This window comes from Thunnus thynnus, chromosome 10, assembly GCF_963924715.1.
Source record: "Thunnus thynnus chromosome 10, fThuThy2.1, whole genome shotgun sequence".
NCBI classification, from domain to species: Eukaryota; Metazoa; Chordata; class Actinopteri; order Scombriformes; family Scombridae; genus Thunnus; species Thunnus thynnus.
In genome coordinates, this window is record NC_089526.1 from 30,360,605 (window position 1) to 30,383,180 (window position 22,576).

Sequence of the window (22,576 nt, forward strand, 5' to 3'; positions counted from 1 at the left end):
TTCTCTCTGCAGGCAGTCCTGGCCCACCAGAGTGGACATGCACCAGGATATAGAGGACAGCTTGGCGGCGTCCTCCATCTCCCACGCCGGAGGCCCTCAGTCTCCAGCCCGCAGCGCAGAGAACCTGCTCAACGGACATCGCTCCAAAGGCCTGCTGGAGCTGAGCCGACGAGAGGAAACCACAGTGACCGACTCTGCAGGAGCACAGGTACGCCCGTCAAACGCTGGCTCAGTGTTCCTGTAGAAGCCCGGCGCTTCAGGAACTAATATTACATTAGAGCTTAACATATTTGAATTTAGTTTTTCCTCCACTCGAGGACAATATTTGAATATATTTGACTGTTAGTTACATTTTTTTTCTTTTTCGTTTCTCGGACACCTGCAGTACCTTCATACATGACTAAAGCCGTCACACTGTTCCTGCTTTTGAACACAGTGGATGCTTAACAATCTGTTTTAATTTATTGTAACGCATTTGTCTTTTTAAAAAAAAATCTTGTTCCAGGAAAGCTGTGCTGCTGCCGCCTCCGGCCCTGCTCCTGGGTCTGGCTCCGGGCCCCACAGGACCCCCGCCCCCTCCACTTCAGCTGCAGCCAAGCAGAGAACCTGCTTATTCAGGTCTGAACCATTTCAAATCATTTTCCAGAGGTCTGTGTTTCAGACCCAGTACAGCTTGTCTAGTTTTTGTTTGGAAGTTAATGACACAAGGCTTGAATCCACAGCAGGGATTATAAAATGTTAAAAACTAAAACTTTATTAGTTTATTTAGCAGACACAGTGCTCGTTAATCAACAGAAGAAAAATGTAAATGAAAGACTTTGCCAAAAAATACATATAAACATATAAAATCAGAATAGCACAGCACATATCCACCTATAAATAACTCCGCAGTATAACAAACCGTTTATCTGATGAAAACCATGTATCTCCAAAACATCAGGAGGATGAAAAAACTCTTATTCTCAGAAACGAACTTACAAAATCAACCTAAAACACTGTAATCAGACACATTTAGTGCCTGTGTGCATTTGTGTGTGTGCATGAGAGTGTGATTCCAGCTGGTGATGGACATGATTCATGGTTGAGTCCATCATAGAAGTCATGGAAGTCCTTGGGCAACACCTTCAGTTCTCACAGCTGTTTAATGGTCTGGCTGGATGTGTACAGTGGGAACACTGTGGTGACTCTGCTCTACTTCCTGAGAGATGGAGACTGTTAGGGCTTCAGTCTTCTGAGTGAAGAATCTTGTACTCCATAGTGCCATTCACGTTGTACTTAGTGGATAGATGGATGGATGGATAGAAGAAATTGGAAGGGAAAAGAGGGAGAGTGATAGAGAACAACAGTCAAGTATGTCTGTTAACATAGAAGACAATGTTAGTACAAGAATGTATGTGTATGATAAAATACCTGCCTATTGGATCTCCAGCGTTTCTTCCTTGTCGGATGCAGATGTTCACCTGACTGAAGTCTGTGAAGGAACTGTGGTCCATGTACCTCACACGGTGTGATCACTGCAGCACACTCAGCCCGAACGCAGATGTCTCCGTCCCTCAATCTTCTCTCAGTGACACTATGCACATAGTCACACTCTATTTGTGTGTGTGTGGCCTCTTTAAAGATACTTCAATGTCACTGGCTTCTGCTTTTCAGTAGCAAACCTGAGGAGGGAGGCTTTGCTTAATAACAGGTTTCAGTTCTGGTAGCCGCATCCATCACTCCACAGGATGTACTCTTCGTATGACGGGTTCGCTTCGAGAATGTGCACGACGCGTGAAGTCATTGGCAGAGAGACCAGCTTCACCCTCATGCCACAAGTAATTTGACACATCATGTGATATCATGTCAAAGATGGTGAAGTTATGGACGTTGAGCTTGGTCTTATAATAGAGAGTGGAGGCTTGCAGCACGGGGCAGATCAGGAGCCCCTGTAGATCCATGCATGCCACCGAGGTCTTCTCACCAGCTCGTGCAGTGTCTTTTTTAATGCCGTGCTCCTCCCATCAGCAGCTGTGATGTTCCCAGCAGGTATCGCGCTGAGACAGATTTAAGTGTTTGCTAACACTTGCTTGACAGAGACTGGATGCCACATTCTGCACTGGAGCGCTTATACTATGTGGAGGTGACTGATGAACACTGGCTCCAGGTACGTCTTTGATGAAGAGGACCTACAGTAGTGAGATGGAACTTCTGGAAAGTCGTCAGGAAGTCCTGCTCTTCTGTTCTCACCCTCACTCTCTCAGTCTTCTCAGGACTTTCCTCTCTTCTTCTTACACGCCTCAAAAAAGACCACTGCTTTATGCTTTGGGTTGACAGGAACATGCCTTGGCACAGTCTTCTACCATGAATGACAAGGTGACAACAAATGGATGCTGACCTCCTGGATTCATCTGCTCCTCTCTGCTGCAGCTTTACACTGCTCACCTCCACCAAATACTTACAAATAATCCTCTCTTTCTAGTCCAACTTACCCCAGATGTACTTAGAGATCTCCTCTCTGTTTGACTCAGTGTATGGGTTTCTCTCTTTCTGTGTGTGTGTGTGTGTGTGTGTGTGTGTGTGTGTGTGTGTGTGTGTGTGTGTGTGTGTGTGTGTGTGTGTGTGTGTGTGTGTGTGTGTGTGTGTGGCTGAATGCAAACAGTAGCAAGCCAACTAGCAAACATGCAGCTTTCACTCTTCTACAACACTGCTGCATTAAATGCATCACACATACTCACTTTTATGAGTGTCAGTGTTATTTAATGCTGTTTTATTATTACTTCTTACTCCATTATGATCTGTGAGGAACCTTGAGCTGCATGTTTTTCATCAGACAGAAATAGTAGTTGGCTACAATTTACACTAAATAAGTGAGATTAAAACAGAAAAGGACAGAAATAACAGAAAACTAGTATTGTTGACATGTTTGAATTCTTATTGGCCGGTGTGAGTTCTCTGATATGCGCTATCAGTAAACTCCATGATCATGTCATGATACAGATAATCAATCATGTCTCGTTGTTTCTCAGGGTGGAGGAGGATGAAGAAGAGGAGGAAGAGCAGGACCCGGCTCCCCTCCCGACCCAGGTGATCCTGCGGCGTAAGCCCCCCTCCATCACCAACCGGCTGACCTCCAGGAAGAGCGCCCCGGTGCTCAACCAGATCTTCGAGGAGGAGGGGGAGTCGGACGACGACTTCGACATGGACGAGGGTCTGCCGCCCAAACTCAGCCGCCTCAAGATGAACATGGCGGGGAACGCCGCCAGCCTGAGCTCCGGGTCCTCGTCGTCTCCGGGGTCCACGCAGAAGCGCTACCACCGGCGCAAGAGCCAGGGAAGAGGCTCGTCGTGCTCCAGCTCCGAGACTAGCGACGACGACTCCGAGAGCCACCGGAGACGCCTGGATAAAGACTCAGGCTTCAACTACGGCTGGAACAGAAGGGACAGCAGCGAGGGCCCGCCCGGGAGCTCAGGGGGCAACGGGGGAGGCAGCAGCTCAGCGCAGGGAAAACCCCCCGGAGAGGGAGGGGGCACTTCCGGTCCTGACAGGGGGAGTCCTCCTGGAGGGGGTGGGAATGGAGGAGGAGGGGGAGGCGGCGGTGGAGGTGGAGGAGGAGGAGGTAATAAAGGACAAGACAGCCCCTCCAGTTGTTGTAACAACAGTAGCACTACTAACCCCTCCCTCACCGCTCTGTCCCGCTCGTCCCGCACAGCGAACCGCGGCACCGAGCTGGTGGAGAGCCTGAAGCTGATGAGCCTGTGCCTCAGCTCCCAGCTGCAGCACCACCGCGGGGGACGGGCGGGTCGAGGAGGAGGCGGAGGCGGAGGTGGAGGTAAGTTCATCATAGACCCTTGCAGCCTCTCAGGAGGGAGCGTGAAAATCCAGGAGAAATCCACCTGGAAGATGTGCATCGGCTCCACTGGGAGCCTGGACACCATCACCCTCCCCACCACCGCCGCCCTGCCTCGCTCGCACACCGCGCAGCATCACCGCAAAGCGGCGCTGCACGGCTCCCCCGGCCTGCAGGCGGGGCCAGGTGGCAGGGACACACACGGCAACCTGAGCGCTCTGAAAAACGGCGTGCTTCAACTACCTCTGTGTGAGAAGACCATCTCTGTCAACATCCAGCGGGGAGGAGGCTCCAGGGATGGCCTGCTCTGTACCTCAGCTCCAGCCAGCTGCTGCCAGGTCATCTGAAGCTCCCACCCTCTGTGGACCATCAGCCCACCCCCACCACACACAGCCAGACACCCCCACCCCCGTTAACCTCCATGTCCACCTGTCCAGTTTCTCCATCTTTCCCCCTTCAGATCATTCACTCGAGTTTCCTTGTCTTGTTTTGCTGCAGCAGATAGCTGACCTCACAGCACCTCATCAACACACCTGCCTCCTGCTGCTGGCTCCTCCGTCAGCATTTCTCCACCTCTCCTCACTGTCACTGTGTCGGATTTGTTCCTGTGCTCTGCTTACTGTATGTGTTCATGTCTGAGGTGCATCTAGTGGTTGGTTTGGTTTTTATTATTAGTGTGTTTTCAGTTTTTAATTTTCTCCTTGTTTTTTTGTCCCCCAACTGCCCTTCAGATTAAAATGTGGCCGTCCACATTTGAATATGACTTGATGGTGGAGTATTAACGTCCCCACCAAGGGAAAAAAAAAATAAAGCTGAAATATTTTGAGAAAAATGTCATAATGTATGACACGTATATGAGAATAAGGAGGAAAAAGTGAATATTATGAGAATAAAACTGTAATTTTTATGAGAAAAAAGTCTTGGTGATAAAGTTCTTATTTTACAAATAATTTGTCATATTTCCATAAAATAAAATTGTACTTTTACAAACGTTGTAATGATTCCAAATTAAATAGGAAATTTATGAGAAAAAGTCAGAAAAAGATCATCATAGTTTTACATGAAAACGTGTCAATGTGAGATAAAACTTGTAATTTTACAAAAAATTGTAATATTTTAAGAATAAAGTCGTACTTTTGTGAGAAAATCATAATATTTTGAGAATAAAGTTATAATTTTATATAAGATAAAAGTGTAACTATTTTGAGATAAAGTTTCTGTAAAAGTATGTTTTATTTTCACACTTTTTCTCATTAAATTTACTTTATACTTGTAATATGCGATCTTGTAAAATCTATTCTTTTCAATTATAACTTATTCTCAAAATATGAACTTTTCTTTGTAAAAATAGTTGACTCTCATTATTTTTCTCCTAAAATGAATTTATTCTTGTGATATGACAGTTTTCTCAAGTTAACTCTTGAATTAAGACTTCCTGTATAACTTTATTCTCATAATATTACAACTTTTTTCTCTACATTTCTTTCCCTAACAGTGGCCCTAACACTGCCGTGCTTCGCTGTGGGTGATCGTAGTGCACAGTAGCTGAAAGGGAAAGTACTTGAATAGTTTGAGTGCTGGTCCGCAGCAGGCAGCTGAGAGGAGGAGAGGAAGTGTGTGGAGCTAGCAGCTTCCATGTTAAAACACACCACAGTCCAACACTCCAGTAAACAGCATCCTTCCCTCCTTCCTTCACCTCTTACCTTCTCTCCCCTCTGAACGTCAGCTAGCAGCTGGATTCTATAAGTGAGTTACCTTCATACAGATGTCTTTGACCACTTCAGTCGAGGAAGGGAAGAAGAAAGGTTTTCTGACCCCATATTGCACTCAGACAATCTGTTTTATGTTGTTTTTAGTGTTTTTTAAAAAAAAAAATAATGTTTACCAGGATGAATTCAGCTCCATGCATTCACATTATTTGTAACAAACTGTCGGTCACAACCCCTTTAAATTTGGACAAGTGTCTCCTTATAGAGGCGACACACTTTTAGCTTTTTAAATGGAACAGCAAGAAAAACCTGGTGGTTTATCAAAGTGTCCGCAGAGCACTCCTCCATGGTGATAATATTGATACTGTAGCAAGTTTGGAAATGTTACTGCTGACCATATATTTAAAAAAAAAAAAAAAGAGGTATTCTTCTTATTTTTTTATTCACATGACATTGTGTTGCTGTAGTTGCTGATATAGAACATTTGTTGCGTCGGGCTCTGTGGAAACGCAGACACCAACAAGTACAAAGATCCAAGAAGTTTGTTTTGATTTGACCTCTGCTGGTTTCTTTAGTCCCACCTGCACCCACATGTACCAAAGCCTACATGCAGGCGCAGCGTGTCCACTTGTGTGTGTCGAGTATTTATGTACAGTATGTTGAAAAGCAAAGTTTATTTTTAAAAACTTGTACATTTACTTTTTTTTTTTCTTTTTTTTTTTTTTTTGAGCAAACTGCTGTTTTAAAATGCTGATGGACGCTTGTGTGAAGTCTCATTGGTTGGAACAACACCAGGTAAATCAAGAGAAGAGGCTCATGACTCGCAGCTTGAAAGGAGCTGATCAAGAGATGAACAAATGAAAGAGAGGAAAGGGTGAAACGGGGAAATTCTTTAAAGGGCATTGGCAATAAGCTATACCGTGTGTTGCAGCTATCTGTACAGAAACATTTTCATTTGTTCTTTTTTTTAAAAAAAAAAAAATTCCACACATTGGACTGAAAATTTAAAAAAGGAAAGCTATCTTTAAAATATTTTTTTTTTTCTCTTTTTGGTTGTTGTCTGGGTTTTCTTTTTAAAAACCAAATGTAAATAGAGTTGTAAATATGGTGCTCTTTCTCTTCATCTAGAACAGCAGAGTGAACCTCTTGGTGCATAGCTGTACAGTAATCTAGCCTTATGATAATTAGTAATACTGTATGGGTGTCTCAGATAAAAATAAAGCCGTGTGAGAAAAACGACACGATTCTATTCATACTGTCAGGTCTCTTGACTGTTGTCTTACTCAGCTGTATCCAGGTGAATGACGTGCATGTGTTTCAATGTTTGACATTCGGCGACACTGAGAGGAACGAGAAGTCAGCCACAGAAAATGTTACTGGACCAAAAAGCAACAGAAGAAGAAGAAGAAGAAGAAAAAAAAAGTTGGAACTGACAGAAATATTCAGTGTATTATTCTGTAGTTGATACCTGTTGTCAGACGTTACATATAGCTATGGTAATATCCAAAAATAAAATGTGGAATACTGTCTCATATGTGTGGTCGTCTGGGTCTTTCTTCTTAGATTTGGCTCAAACTATACAAATATACAGTGGTGGAAAGTAACCACATGCATTTATTCAAGCACTGTACTTAACTACAATTTTACTTGAGTATTTCCATTTGATGCTAAAGATTTGACACAATGGATAATATAACAAGCTTTTAAAATACAACACATTGTTAAAGATGAAACCAGTGGTTTCCAACCTTTTTGGCTTTTGACATCTTACAAAAAGCAGTGTGTAGTCGGGGTCACATTTCACATGTCTATGAGTTGTTAACAGCTCCACCAAATAGTGATTTTTCCCTCTAAACTTCTCACATGCTTTCATTTCAATAAATGTTCAAATGATCCAATATTTCACCAAAAATCAAAGATTAGAGAAAATGTCTAAAAACTGAAAACAGTTGGTTTGTGTATCAGAACTTCGTTTTTTCTTCTTTCCTCCCATTAATCATCTCACGACCCCTCAGTTTTATCTGGTGACCCTTTGGAGGGGCGCGACCCCTACGTTGGAAAACATTGGACTAAACTAGCTAATTGTATACAATGTATTGTATAGTAAAGTAGTAGTAAAGTATATACATAACAAGGACTGGATTTTGTCCCCATCACTTACAATGAAAATACTTTTCAGAAGAGATTTCTTTGTGGTCAGTACAGACAGGAGGAACAATTACAGCGACCAAAAATTATTTCAATGTACATATGGACATGTGAGTATCATATTAAGATCGACATGAAAAAATGTGAACCTGTCCTTTAAAGGTGTAGTGTGTGGAATTTAATGGCATCTAGCAGAACGGACTTGGCATTCCCACCATGTTGTTTGAGGCACCAGTGAGACAGTGAAATATGATCCAGGAAGTCAAGTTGGAGTTACAAATGAATGCATTTAAAAGCTTATCAGAACCCAAAACACTGTACGGCAGTTTCAGACAGAACAAGCTGCAAACACAACACTGGCTAAAGTTGGCATAAACAGCACTTTAAGGTGATAATATGTAAAACGGTTGCTTGTTTACACATCCAGCAGATTCTGAGCAACATTAGATTTTATTTGGAGTTCTGTGTCTTTCAGCCTGATAAATATAAGTCCACTATTCACTCTCCTTTTAGCTCTGTTTTGATCTTCACCAAAATAATCTGGCTATTTAGCTTCTAAATGCTCCACTATGACCAACAGCTGCAAACCAAACCAGTGAAGTTGTGGGCCGGACAACCAAAACAGTGAGCTAAGAGATGCTAAAATGCTCCTCAGAGCTGAGAGGAACTGCTAAATTAAACTCAGGCCAGTGCGAGTAAGATACAGAGAGAGTTCTACAGGCGTGAGGCTGTGATCCAGGTCATTGAGGGTGTTGAAATGCAGTCAGTGGTGATTAACATGCTACATGACACTGAGGAGGTTTACTGTCTACGCTTGGCACACTCAACTCTCAGCCTTGCCACTCTAGTAACCCAAAAGCTCCCAAACCAGATGGCACGCACTGAGTCTCAATCTTTCTAAGAACTTGCTCTTAATTTCCTCACACAAACACTGTGCAGCTTCAACCAGTCAGTGGATGGACTTAGATAGGAAGCTCAGTGTTGAACATGTTTTAGCCTCCAGCAGTAAAATCTAATAACAGTTCAAACATACAGCAGGTACAACTAGACACACATTTCATTTCCTTGTTTTTAACTTTATTAAGTCACAGAGACCCTCTTATGTTTCATTCTACTTTATTCTTCACATCAGTTTCAATACATGGTTGTGTAAACACCAGAGGACTGTGTGTGTAGAGCATATAAAAACAAATATTCAGATAGGCTTTGCATTTCAAGGCACCAGGGGTGTTAACAGAGTGGATGGTTTAAAACTTCATTATTCATCTACACTGAAAGTAACAAACTGAAATGACAATAGTTACCACTACCCTGGTCACGTTACATGCTAAGATAAGACATACGTTTATCATGACCTGTTGGATATGAAAGAAAAGACGTGCCATAGTTTGAATCTTGTCAGCAACTGATTACATAATTGTGAAATGTAAACACTGCTGAATAGTTTTGACATTTAAGAACCACTTCATCTGCAAACCATCATTTCTTGAAGGTCATTTCAAGTTTTGCAATTACAAAACTTTTTTTTTTTTTCCTGTTTCACAAATTCATAGAAAATACAAGTTTCTGAACTTCTCTGTCTTGGATCTTCTGACTGATAGAACAGAGGTCTGATTACTTTTCCTTGGTATCCAGGATGTTTATTTCTTAGACACAGAAATGACCAATTGAATCTGAGAACCTTGAAACTTCTTGTCTGAATTTATCAACCCTAAAATAAACAAGAATAAGTGAAGTCTCGGAACTTGAAATTATCCACTAAAATTTTCAAAAATGGAAATCCACATAAATTTAGATGATTTTCAAAGTAAGAATTTCAGTGCTATACATTCAGTTCAATTTCAATATTTAGTATTCAGCAGAGATAATAAAAGGTATTAGATTAAAATCTTTAGGTCCTTTCTTTACTTCCATAATTGGAGTGCAGAACTTAAGCAGATAATAAGATGTCGTCAGTACTGAGATAGATGTCAGATGTTATTGTGTCATTAAAGCCAGCAGGTTATTAGATGGAGGCTTTGGTGAAGTGTGTTTACTGTGTGTTTAAACCTCAACAGTAATTACAATTGTAGGTGGACAAAATTAAACTTTTGCATAATCCCAAACCACAGTACAGATTAAACCCAACCCAAAGTGACTTCAGTGGCTGAAGAACAAAACAAATATAATATATATGAGAAAACTACTTTCATGAACAGCTTTATATATGAATCAACATTTGCTACAGTATAACGTGTATACAGCATCCCTCTGTGATTTTAACACCTGGCTTTGACCAAATTTCCCACCTATATCCCCTGTGTACACCACCCCAAAACAAAACCTCATTACAGTACATTTCATTTAGAGACCAACATAACACATTTGGTACACAGCTACGCACCTAAAACAGTCATCTGCTGCTCCCAGACTGGAACAACAAACTGTTTGTCCCTGTTTTTACGGTAAACTCACCCACTTAATGGAGTAAAGATATTGCAGATGTAACGGCACACATGAGCATAAAGATCAGCCACATAAACGTGACAAAAGTAACGTGTCTTAAGCTGTGTGAAGCGGCTGCTGGGGTCCGTCAGTATCTGTACGCTCTCCTCTCCTCCTCACTGGACGCTCTTACTGAACTCCGAGGCTTCAAGCATTTTCTGAAACACACAGAAACACATTCATGTTGGGGTTTTTTCACCATGGAAACGTGCATGTGTGTGTGTGTGTGTGTGTAATTTAAAGGGAGGTGAGAGGAGTTGGCATCTGTGCTGCTTTGTTAGCTCTGCATTTTATTGGAATAAGAAGCAGAAACCCACTTTCCCATCTGCCTTCTGGCGGCATGAGTCTCATTAAAGGCTTCAACAATGTGATCATGTGAAAGTAGCTACTCAGGTGCTACTTTACAGGACACCAACTGCTTGTGTTGCTCTCAAACCCCCCCCGCTTATTCAAACTTATTTTGGAAGAAAAAATGTTGAACAAAAGTTGAACAGTAAAATGATTAACCCAATTTATATGATCAACTTTGACCTGTTATACTTACCGTAGTTGTGCTCACAAAGTTTGAAGGATTATTACTGATATTTCAGGTGCATTCACGTTCAGTAGTTTTAGTAATCTGGTTGAACTGTTGCCTTCTGGCACTTTTTGTGTGAATCACCAGTACAACACCAAGAACCCATTCAAGGACACTGTCTGAAAAGTAAGCGTCATCTTTCCTATTTATATGATTCACTGCATCAGGAGCTTTTTCCAGAAACTCAGTGTCATTTGTATGGAAGGCAGTGAGATGCAGACAGGAAGCGTTCTAAGTATTCTTGTACCTAGAATGTTTTCTGAATGAATGAATGAAATGTTCTAGTGGTCCAGAGCTGTCGTGTGAATGGTTTGTAATATTCTTTTTGCTTTTAGAAACACTTTTTTAGTTCTTCTGGAACATTTTTGTGAGTGCAACTCACCCAGCAACAGATTGGGACACTTAGCCTTATATGGACATTTTTGGGGTCTTGATTATGCTAATGATCACGGATTTAACGGATGCACACTTCCTCATGAACAGCTGACATTCAACAGACTGAAACAAGTGATTTATGAGTTTGTGCAGTTAAGAGACTGTTGAATCCGACTTGGGACACTAAACAAAAGTAAAGGAAGTTTAAGAAAAGACAATGAAGATGTTCTTGTATGAAACCCGTCGTCTATGGAAACACCTCCAACTCCAAAAATGTAAACACCGCTTCACTGGCTGGTGTTACCTGTTTCATTTAATCCCCAGAGGCAGAGTTTTTTTCTCTCTTGTCTCCAAAAATGACATTAAGTCCTGAGCAACAAGGGAAGCAGAGCTTTTAAAATAGCATTAGATGTGAGTAGGCTGCCGGGGGTCTGGACAGTGTATGTCAGGCTCTCTGGATCATACGGAGACATGCAGGGACGGCAGGCAGGTATTGTTTGTAGCGCTCTGCTGACAGCACATATCTCAGCGAGGATCAAGAGTCTCTGGAGCGGGACACGGAGCTCGTCACCGTCGATGCGGGCTGTAGTTACACTGTAAGCAAAAACCTGATCCTGATACACAGATCTGATCTTTCCACAGCTGTCCAAACACAAGACGTCTGGGATTTTCCCACAAGGTTAGACAGGAGAGGACAGAGCAGGTCTGTGTGAAAACTTATGGAGATGTGCTGCACGGACAACTTTTGGTAGATTGTTCCAGTTAGTTAATGAAGCCTCTCCAACAGTTCCTAGTTGCTCTTTAATAAATTACAGTCCACGACTTTGAAGACACCCCTCTTCCCTAGATGCTTATCTTGGCAGAATCACTTTTTATTCAATTAATTCCTCCTCCCTGCTTCTGGCAAGTAGCAAAGCAAGCACATTACATCTGCAGTTCAGAAGTGTTGGATGTTATTAAACTTTCTGTCCCATAGACTGAGCCACTGGGGTTTTGTGCTGAGGCAGATGTTTAGCTTCAGGGGCAGCAGAGGGGTTAAACACAAACTGAGTCCCTCAGGAACATTAAGAAGCTATTAAATTCTTTCAATAAGGAACGGGGGCGTCTACAGCCTGGATTTACTTTGGTTTTAGTGTTTGGCAGGCTAGTTTGCAAAAATGAAAGAAGTCTATTGCAGTAAAAAGTACAATACCAGATCTAACTGTATATCTGACAATAAATACACAGGGCTACTTATAATTAACTATACTGGAGGTTGGAGAAAGGAATCAAGCTGCTTCATATTTTTAGTTTATTTTGACTCTTTTCTTCAGTCATTACATTTCAGTTTTACCTCCAAATACAGTTGTTTTATGCCTCCATGTTTTTAGTTATGATGATGAAATGAAATAATAATAAAAATTTTTTTTGTCATTTGTGTATCATGGAGATAATATATATACTCATCATTTTGGTTTTGTTGATTGTGCGATGTGAAGGCAAAGGAGAAATAAATTGAGACAAATGTGACAAGAGCGCCACCTACAGAAAATGACCAAATCACCAGAAGAATCCAAGTAGAAGAACATATCACAGTGTGTAACAAGTGCTGAGCAGAGCCATCACAGCAATGGGCGACCAAGAAGATGGAGCTCATGGACTGCAGGGTCTTTTGTTCCAGTGTATTATATAATGACCACACAGAATAACTGGTTCTGATTGGCCGTAGGCATGCATTATTTTCAGATAAATAAACATTTTTGACATAGCGGCAGCGAATGAATCTTCATACCTGAGTGTGAAGGTGGATTGTCTGAAAATACGATAATATATGACTGATACTTTTATCTACTACCAGGAGTCGGTGGTACAAAGGCAGGATAATTCACTCCAAACCATATATGAGAAAAAACACTCAGGAAAACCTGCATCCTTCACTTTGTGAGGTATTTTTCAATAACCGCACAGCTCAATGTGGATGAAGCCTTACACAACACACGGCTGTCCTCAGAGCCAGAGCCACTCCCTGCTCAACATGTTCTACTAATTGTCCTGATATGTCAGTATTGATCAGAGAGGAGAGGAAGCAGGGCTTTACACAGCCTTATTTGATCTCTCTCTCTCTCTCTCTCTCTCTTTCTCTCACACACACACACACACACAAACAAAAGGATTAAAAATGAGCATGTTCCTCCTCCACATCAGAGTACACACAGATACACACACCCACAAAGCATGCATACACTCAAACATGCACATATGCACTTCTTCTTCACACACATAGAAACATGTAACACTACTGTGGGTCTTGGTTTATTTAACCCTCTGGGGTGTTGGGGCTACTCGCTGTGATTACAGTACTGTGCATGAGGATTATTAAGGCCACAGGCTGGACAATTAAAGTCATTCTCTGTCAGGCCTGTGTGTGTGTGTGTTTGTGTGTGTGTGTGTGTGTTTGTGTGTGTGTGTGTGCTACAACTCCTCTCCGATTACTTACTTATCACAGTCTGTGGCTGTCCATGAATCTGTGTGCACACGTGTCATATATGAGTGTAATTACTTGTCACAATCTGTGCTGTAGTTATGAAGTTGTATGAGTGAGGGACACTGGGTTCTTTTCTGTGAAAGTGAAAAGTGTGTATGTGTGTGTGTAACATGTTGAAGTCTGTGCTGTAGTCATGATGTGTGTTTGATCCGGTGTGGACCTGCTGTGCTTGATCCTGTGATGCAGACTGCTGACTCTGCATCAATAACATAAATTACTGGACTCAGGTTTACGTATAAAAATGGTGCATTGGTCCTTTAACACTGCTGCACCACACCTGGCTTTCACTCTCAGCTCTAACGATGCCAGAAGACTCTGACCTGTAACATCCTTGGACCCCTCAGCCATAGTGACCTCACAACAATTCACACCCAAATCAACCTAAGTTAAATTGTCCAGCACCACTATTATATACAATGTGTCAGTGGACCTTACAAGTCAGTCTCACAACAGCAATCCAGACCCTGTGCAAACACTTAGAAGAATTCCCAAAACCTTACAATGCAAGAACATGTCTGGGTGTTTTCAGTACATCAGTATATCAGTGACATTAGATGAATCCTCTCTGCAAGCTGTGATATAAGCTACTGATTATTGTAACTATAAGATAAACACCATGTGACTAAACAGTTATCTTGTATCCCTTTTGTTTTGTGATCCATGCATGTACAGTTTCTATATCTATATGTAATCATATTTTCTTCTACTTTTATGTATCTGTTTTTTTCCAAGATTTTTCTTTTTGTTCATCTTGTGTCAGACAGTGTATCATACACCAAGAGAGAGACAAAGTGAGATGAAGAGAAAAAGTATTTTTTTGTTTGTTTGTTTGTTCTTAAATGGAAGAGACCCTGTATGTAGATGGTGCAATAATTTCCTCCTGAAACCCAAGCTGTGCTCATAAGCTGTCACAACCCCAGACCACAAAGCCAGCATCATCACAGAGAGTGTATAGAGGAGACTGAGGCTATTAAAGGACCAGTGTGTAAGATGTAGTGGCATCTAGCGGTGAGGTTGCAGATTGCAACCAACTGAATACCCCTTCCCCCCCTTCCCCTTCCCCTCTCAAGCATGTAGGAGAACCTATGTTGGCCGCAAAACTCGCAAAAACCACAAAAGACCCTCTCTAGAGCCAGTATTTGGTTTGTCTGTTCTGGGCTACTGCAGAAACATGACGGTGCAGCATGGCAGGCTCTGTGGAAGAGGACACGCTCCCTCTGTGGATATAATGGGCTCTTTCTAAGGTAACGAAAACACAACGATTCTCTTTTTCAAGTGATTACACACTAATTAAGCAGGGTAAAGTAAAATAAGTAGTTTACCTGTTGGAGGTGTGCTGGTTGTGTGCAGCTCTTCATCAAACATCATCACTGTGGCTGTTTCTGCTTGTATTATTCCTCCCTGCTTTATTTCTAACTGGTCAACAAACAGATCTGAATCACAGACTGTATAAAAATATGGACATAGTCACCATGATGTCACCCACTGGTTTCTGAAGAGCGCTTTTGAAGCTCAAAGTGAGCCGTTCCGGCCTTCACCATCTTGACAGTGTGTGACTCTGCCTAACTCCTGGCAAATCAAAAATGGGCAAAGTGGCGGGCCGAAGGGCTGAAAAAAGCCACCTGGCGGCTGGTGGACCTGTCAGTCAAAGCAGCCATGTCCTTCATTATGCACAACTTTACGGCTTAATAAAATTTAAATGAGTGAGTTATAAAAAAATTCACCCCCCGTACAGTTGTCATGAAAGGGGAAATGAAGTAAAGTAAAATAGCCTACAGCCACACCTCCTCTTGCACTGTAGCATCACTGATTTAATTATTTTTAGTGCAACAAAAACCTGAATACATTTTTTCAAAACCTCTAACACCCAGTTTGTGCAACCTTAGATCCTTGGCACACAGACGCCACACAGTTCTACAAAATTCACACTACCATCACTTCACCTTCACCAGCCAAGAACACCAAGTATAAAAGAGAGGTCTGATGTGTGCTTCTGTACACTTTTATTTTTACATGTAGGTATGTGTACAATGTGTTATGTTTTCAGAAAGTACTATGGACATCTTTTCACATGTATACACTGAGATGACGTCAAATGGAAAGCTCTCAGCTGTATCCTCTGTTTCTGTGTCTAATGAAGTCAGGGTTTAGGTATGAGAAGATCTTGTGCTGTGTCCGTTCATTTTGCTGTGATTGATCTGCTCAGATGGCAGTGCACAGCAAGGTGACTTGTAGCTGGAGAAGTGCAGCCAAGAAAGTCACTTGTCCGTCTGATCAAGTGTCTCTTGTGGGAATGTGAGATCTCGGCACAAGTTCCTCTCACCACTTTATCCTAGATAGCCTATAGTACCCCTCTGTGTCTGCATGTTAAGAGCTTGGTGCAGAGAGTCAATGAGCACATTTTATCTAGCGACATTATCATTCTACAGAACAACATGAGGCAAAGGGCACAGTGTTCCACTTTCATTGAATCAAACACTCCTGTGTAATTAAGAGATCATCATAACTCACAGCATCATTACATTTTGACACACTCTTGTAGTTTCGGGTTAATCTACACGTCATGCATGCTGAACAGCTCTCCCGACTAAAACCATGAAGAATCTGTCACCCTACTGCACTTTACTCATTGTATTTCTGATAAACTGTTGCACATAACTACTTTAATTTCCACTTTAGTGTTTTTTTACTGTCAACAAATCCAGTAAAAGGACCAAAACCAACAATATGTTAGATTACTCCTCAACACTTTGACTTCCTTACCCTGCCTCTTTTTGTTGAGACTGTGATGGACAATATACAGTGACCTTCATCCCTGAAGTATTTTCATTTAGTTTCTGTATGTGTTTATTTAAAGAGGTATACCGTTATACCTGAGCAACTTTAACATCCAAGCTGTACCTAGCTAGCTTTAAAATGTATTTACTTTTACTACATGACTTTTGGATGTGGTGGCACACTATTTAGCTCAGCTGCTTACTGAGATGTTGCAACAGTGATTGGAAATGGTTGAATGGAAAGTGACACATTAGGTGACTGAGGAACACAGCTTTAGGTTTAGTCTCCGTCATCTGTAATATGAATCATCATCAATCATGCCTGCAATTATGTACATGATAAATGCTTCTCTGACTTTGGGTATATTCCACACAATGTTTAAGAAGGCCCAGGATACCCCAATGTTGAAAGAGCCAAACCATAACCCATCTCAATTTGAAAACTACAGGCTGATCCAACTAGCTACTACTTTTCCTATCCAAAATTCTAGAGAATCCTCTTGTCCACCCTATCTGAACTGTGCATCTCTTGTACAGCGCTACTCTGCTTTAAAGCCCCCCTCCAGTGTATTTTGGTATTTTTAAGATATTTCATATTATGAGTCATTTCCCGACAATGTTGATTAGCCACATTCACCAAATATTTTTTGACAAATAAGTATTTGTAATAATAATATTATAATTTTGAGCTAAGTTAAAAAATGTAAGCTGTTGCTAAAACAGAACGATGACGAATGACTATAGTAGAACACTGCAGTCATACGTCATCCTCATAAAACCCCTTTGTTTTTGTGAGCATCACATAGGCTACTGACACAGTATCAGTATCAGTATCATCAGTGGTTAAAGCAGCAAAGTCAGTAAATCAGTCTGCATTGATCTGTAAATGAATGTGGGTGATGCTTACAGTATCGGCTGTGGACAGCTGCTTTATACTGTATGAAAAGCTTCTCCTTAAGTTCATTAAATCTCTGCAGCATCTGAAGGCAGCAGGACTGATACATTGATAAATCTGCAGCCTCTGAGAAGCGCCACGCCAGAGTGCAGTGCTGTTACGCACAGCCGTTCACTGTGTTTACTTTCATTAAATCACCTGATATCACCAGGCTGCTACAGAATAACCACGTGCACCTCTACACACATCAGACTTGTCGGTTTTAACTTGATATTCTGCTTTTTTATGAAGGAGATGTCAGATACATTAGAATTATTGCTGAAATAGCGTCAGCCTGATATAATCATATAAATGGCTTCACCAAATCAATTTCTTTTTATTTCTATTGTTATTATAGCAACTGAACAAAAAAACTAATCCATCTGTCTTTGGCTGCACATTTGTGGTGATGTGTGTTCATATCCTGATGCTCTGAACCATCCAGACATTTCCTGAAGAAAAGCTTTCCATTTGTTGAGCTGTTAAATTTGACAGCTCAAACATCAAATTTAACTGTGATTGGCTCAGCTGTTTCAGAGCTATGAGACCAGTGATGTCACTGGCTGAGAGAGTAGTTATTAATCACCACAACTGCTGATCTATATTCACCTTCACTCAGCCCTTTTGCACATTGCGCTGCTACACATACATGAACCAAAATAGCTGGTGTGCATGGTGATGACCACACAGTCTGTGCACTTAAGACCTACCATGCTGCACTTGGTATTTGTTATTCAAATTTCAGCTGAGGATGCAAAATATTAAACTGAGGGTGCAATGCATGCTTTTGCACCCTTGTATATTATAGAACGAGGCCAGGCCACTGAAGAAGAAAATTTATAGATATTTAATATAAAATAAAACAAAATGTCATGCTTAGGATTAAGGGTGGGCGATATGGCAAAAATATCATATCACGATTTTTTTCAGGAGATCACAATGAATAATCTTATCACGATTCTTTTTCATGTTGGTTTTTAAAACTATTTTGCAAGTTACTGAACAGTACTCAGGATTCAAGATTCAAAAAACTTTATAGTCTATCACATAATGATAGAAATTTGTCTTAGGTTAGTGGCTCACAAACAGCATAAAACATATACCCATGAAAGACTCACATAAAATTACATTAAAACACAAACAATTCCATAAATAAATAAGAGCAAGCTGCATTAAAAAGTAGTGACAGTCTATTTGGCCTTGTGGCCTGCAGTGGGAAACCAAACTAACAGTACAACAAAACTAATTTCATAGCTGAAAAGCAAACAGTTGATGTTATGTAAAAGCATTAGTGTGTCATTTCAGGTAAGTAGCAAGATGTGCACCATTAAAACAACGCACTAACACAGTACACCAGAGCTGACATCAAGCTAGCTTGCGACATGAGAAAAGTTAGTGCTATCAGTTAGCAGGCAAGCTAACTGCCAAACGGTTGTGTTTACCTGCAGCCCAGCTGTCAGTTTAACATGATGTGCAGCAAGTGAGCTTCCTAGCATTACATTAAAGCTGCTGTAGATTTCACCAGCAGATTGGAGATGTGGTACGAGGTGCTCGCCATGTTGGTGCTGTTACCCATTAGCCTCCTGCTAGCAGACTGCACTCCGTCATGGAGCTGAACTGATACAATATGCACTGTAGCACAACACTAACGATCTCTCTGTAAAAGCAGATCATGGAGACATTTTAATTGTTCATGATCTAATATCGTCATATCGCACACCCCTACTTAGGATAGATGATCCATCAATAAAGAAGTCATTGTCTGATTTCACATATCTCTTACTTACATGTAACCTAGTCTATATAGTTAATGCTGTAGTAAGTGGACAGGTTAGGCTAGAATATCACTACCATTCCGACACATTGGCAGTACGCTAGAACCGCAATCTGGTTGCCATGGTAATGGATTATGTCCAACTATTAACCACATCCCCATTCTCTGTTTGAGAAAGAACGTTAACCATTCAACAGGAAGTAACACTGGCTGGAGTGAGGTTTTAAGTCCTACCTCACAGGGCAATCATTCAAAAAGGCATGGCAAGGAGAAGAGTCCAAGTGAAACTTCTTTCCACTGGGGTACCACAAGGATCTGTGCCTGGTCCCCTTCTCTTCTCAATATACAGCACCTTCCTTTGTCTGATTATCTGCTCATATGGCCTTTCTTACCACTGCTATGCTGATGATACCCAGCTCTATCTGTCCTTCCCGCCAGACAACCCGCCTGCCCCATGTGTGGATCTCACCCTGCCTCAATGATATCTAAAAATAGATGATGTAACGCCACCTTCAACTCAATCTCCCAGCCAGTCCTTCTGTCCAGCACAACATTAGTATCCAGCTTAGATCGGCCTTGCACTCTCTAACAACGTCTGCTAGAAATCTGGCAATAGTTACTAATAGCCAACTAATTTGCACTGATCATGTTGCATCTCGGTCATGTTGCTTTACACTACATGACATCAGAAAGATCAGGTCTTATCTGACTAAATATGCTGCTCAACTCCTTGTACAGAGAGTGGTCATCTCTTGCTTTGACTACTGTAACACCCTTCTAGCAAGGCTGCTAGCTAACAGGCTGCGAGCTGTTAATGCTTGCCTAAAGAGTGGCTGCTAGCATGGTAGCCACCTACCTGAACTCCTGAAGACCTACATCTTCCAAGAGTTCTTACTCAAATAATATATTCTTTCTGTCTCTCCATCCTTCTGTTTCTATCAATCCCATCTCTTCTAACCAAGCAGTTTGTACTAAATGTCTGTCTATTTCAGTCAGAATATAGTGATTGCTGGCTTAAGGACCAGTCTAACAACCTTAATTTAGCTTCAGCTCTGTCTGAATATGTTTCTGTCTGTCTGCCTGTGTTTCCAAGGCTGAGGTCAAACAGACTGCCATCCACCACAAACTGGGACAATTGACAAGTTGAAAAAAGAGGTGAAAAAAGAAGTTTTTAAGCATCATGAGATGTGTTTAATCTTGAGTAAGACCCAAAACATACAGTAGTACAGATGTGATGAGGTTAGGTATTACATGATGCTGACAGTCAGACACTGGTTTAATCTTAGTTTTCACAGCAGAAAATGAAAACCTTCAGTCATCTTCCTGAAATGCTAAATCTCAAAACTTTAAACAGAACACAGCATGTTAGATCACAGATTCACAACAAAACCATTTGAGTTAGAACATCAGATGAGTAGTCTTCATAAATTATTGATATCATCCAATTACTCAGTGAAAACACAAAACCATTTAGTAATGTCACCCCAGTCTATAAATCAGTGCCATCCAACTCACACACAGCTACTCACCCTCCATGGAGCGGTCTCTGCAGAACCAAGACACCACAAAACAATACTGATCAAACCAAACATCAAGTATTTCATCACAACTGCAGCCCACGCAGGACTGGAAATAAACATCAACAGATTATTGTATGTAAGCTGCACTTTTATTCTGCCAAAAGACATGTTCCAACCACTACAATATTAAGTCATTTCCGTCACAGGTTAAGATTGTAGAAATCCGCTGTTCTGCAATCTGATTTAGAAAGACCATATTTTAGAAACAGTTGTTCTCGTGTATGAAGGAACTATATGGCAGCAAAGCAGAGAGTGTGTAAAGAGTCAAACCTCTAAAATGGTGACATACTGAGCTGTATGATAAGTCTGACAGAAACCACATGAGAGAAATCATGAACCAAAAGCCAAACACCTCATCACAGAAGCACTCAGCCCCGTCAGTCCCCATCAAACAAATGGCTGCGGTGCCGAGCAAGCTAATGCTTTACTGTGGAGCCATATCAATACTATTACGTAGGGCACACCATTTGTCTTCAGCAAAGTGGTCTGGGACAGGCATCAAGAGCCCATTCTTAATGCAAAATGGGAAGCTATAGACCAGTATGTTGTAATGGACATATGCATGTGATCTCCACTCATAGCACAGAGTTATACACCCTCACCCCAGCCGTAAGATACATGTTTGTGTCCTGAATATCTGAACAAATGTAAAAGTCACATTAATAACAGAATGTCACTAAACAGGGTCAGACCAGATTAAAGGAATGATTAACACACCTGCATATCTCATGACAGGCAAGACTCTGAAGGATCACATAAGGATTGACAAACTTGTGCAAACATCTAGTGTCAATAGCATAGGCGACAGAATCACTCTAACTGTATTAAGAGTGATTTTTAAATCTGTCTGTCATATTGCTGCTCTATTCCTGACAGAACTGTTTAAGTGGGCTTCACCACTGACCCCTAATGGTTGCACAAGGTCAGCAGCAAAGGCTTTGGAGAGGTACGATCCACATCTCCTGGAAATCCCAGCAGCCTGAAATGCTGCGATCAAGAACAGCCTGCAGTATTATGGAATCAGCTGGTAAGGGATATAAATAGAACAGACCTAGTCTACAGGATTTAAAAGGTAAACTGAAATCTGAACACCAATAAACTTGATCAAAAGACTGTACTGAATGACTGATATGGTTTAACTGTCTTGTTGTGTTATTGTTTAAGGTCCTGACAACCTATTTTTTAACTTCTTACTATGAGGCGTAAAGTTCAAACAGTTTGATATTTCAGGAGAGATTTTCTGTTTTTTTGTTTTCATCTGACTTCTTCTCAGTGGTTTTCAGCATGTGGGAAAAGGTGATGTCACATATTTCTATGCACCAATCAGGATTTATCCACATTTGAATCACAATGTGATGACAGATCATTGTCGATTAAACTCTTGATAAATACCTTTGTTGCATATTCAGTAATGATTATTTAATACAATAGGAAAATATTAATTTTTTAAACCCTATTTCAGCAGCTTTAATATACAGACAGGTGACAAATTAAAGTAAAAACAGGCCTGAATGCTTGACCCCTACAGTGAGGGGATCTGGTGGCTCTGTTATGCTTTGGGGGGAATTTTGTTGGCATGGTTTGGGTCCACTTGTCCCCTTAGAGGGAAGGGTCACTGCTAATCAATACAAAGTTGTTCTGAGTGATCACCTTTACCCTATGATGAAACATTTCTATCCTGAGAGTGGTCTCTTCCAGGACAACAATGCCCCCATCCATAGGGTACGAGGGGTCACTGAATAGTTTGATGAGTATGAAAATGATTTGAATCATATGCTATGGCCTTCACAGTCACCAGATCTCAACCCAACTGAACACCACCTGTTCATCCCTCCAGAAGAGTTCCAGAGACTTGTAGAATCAAT

The 22,576-nt window shown here is 41.3% G+C and overlaps 2 protein-coding genes across 4 annotated transcripts in view; one reads left to right on the forward strand and one right to left on the reverse strand.

Moving 5' to 3' along the window:
* Positions 1-7,072, forward strand: part of snrka (SNF related kinase a) — a 56,800-nt gene extending 49,728 nt beyond the window's left edge. Inside the window, exons 6-8 of the mRNA XM_067602467.1 lie at positions 13-208; positions 506-618; positions 3,009-7,072. Coding sequence (XP_067458568.1) covers positions 13-208; positions 506-618; positions 3,009-4,176 — 1,477 coding nt within the window. The 3' untranslated portion in view covers positions 4,177-7,072. The remainder of the gene's footprint in view (positions 1-12; positions 209-505; positions 619-3,008) is intronic.
* Positions 7,073-8,785: 1,713 nt separating this feature from the next.
* Positions 8,786-22,576, reverse strand: part of ano10a (anoctamin 10a) — a 39,707-nt gene continuing 25,916 nt past the window's right edge. For 2 of the 3 annotated variants that reach the window (XM_067602469.1, XM_067602468.1), the window contains 2 exons: positions 20,661-20,677; positions 8,786-10,328 (listed from right to left, as the gene is read on the reverse strand). In XM_067602469.1, coding sequence (XP_067458570.1) covers positions 10,259-10,328; positions 20,661-20,677 — 87 coding nt within the window. In that variant the 3' untranslated portion in view covers positions 8,786-10,258. The remainder of the gene's footprint in view (positions 10,329-20,660; positions 20,678-22,576) is intronic. The other variant, XM_067602470.1, reaches the window with a different exon arrangement.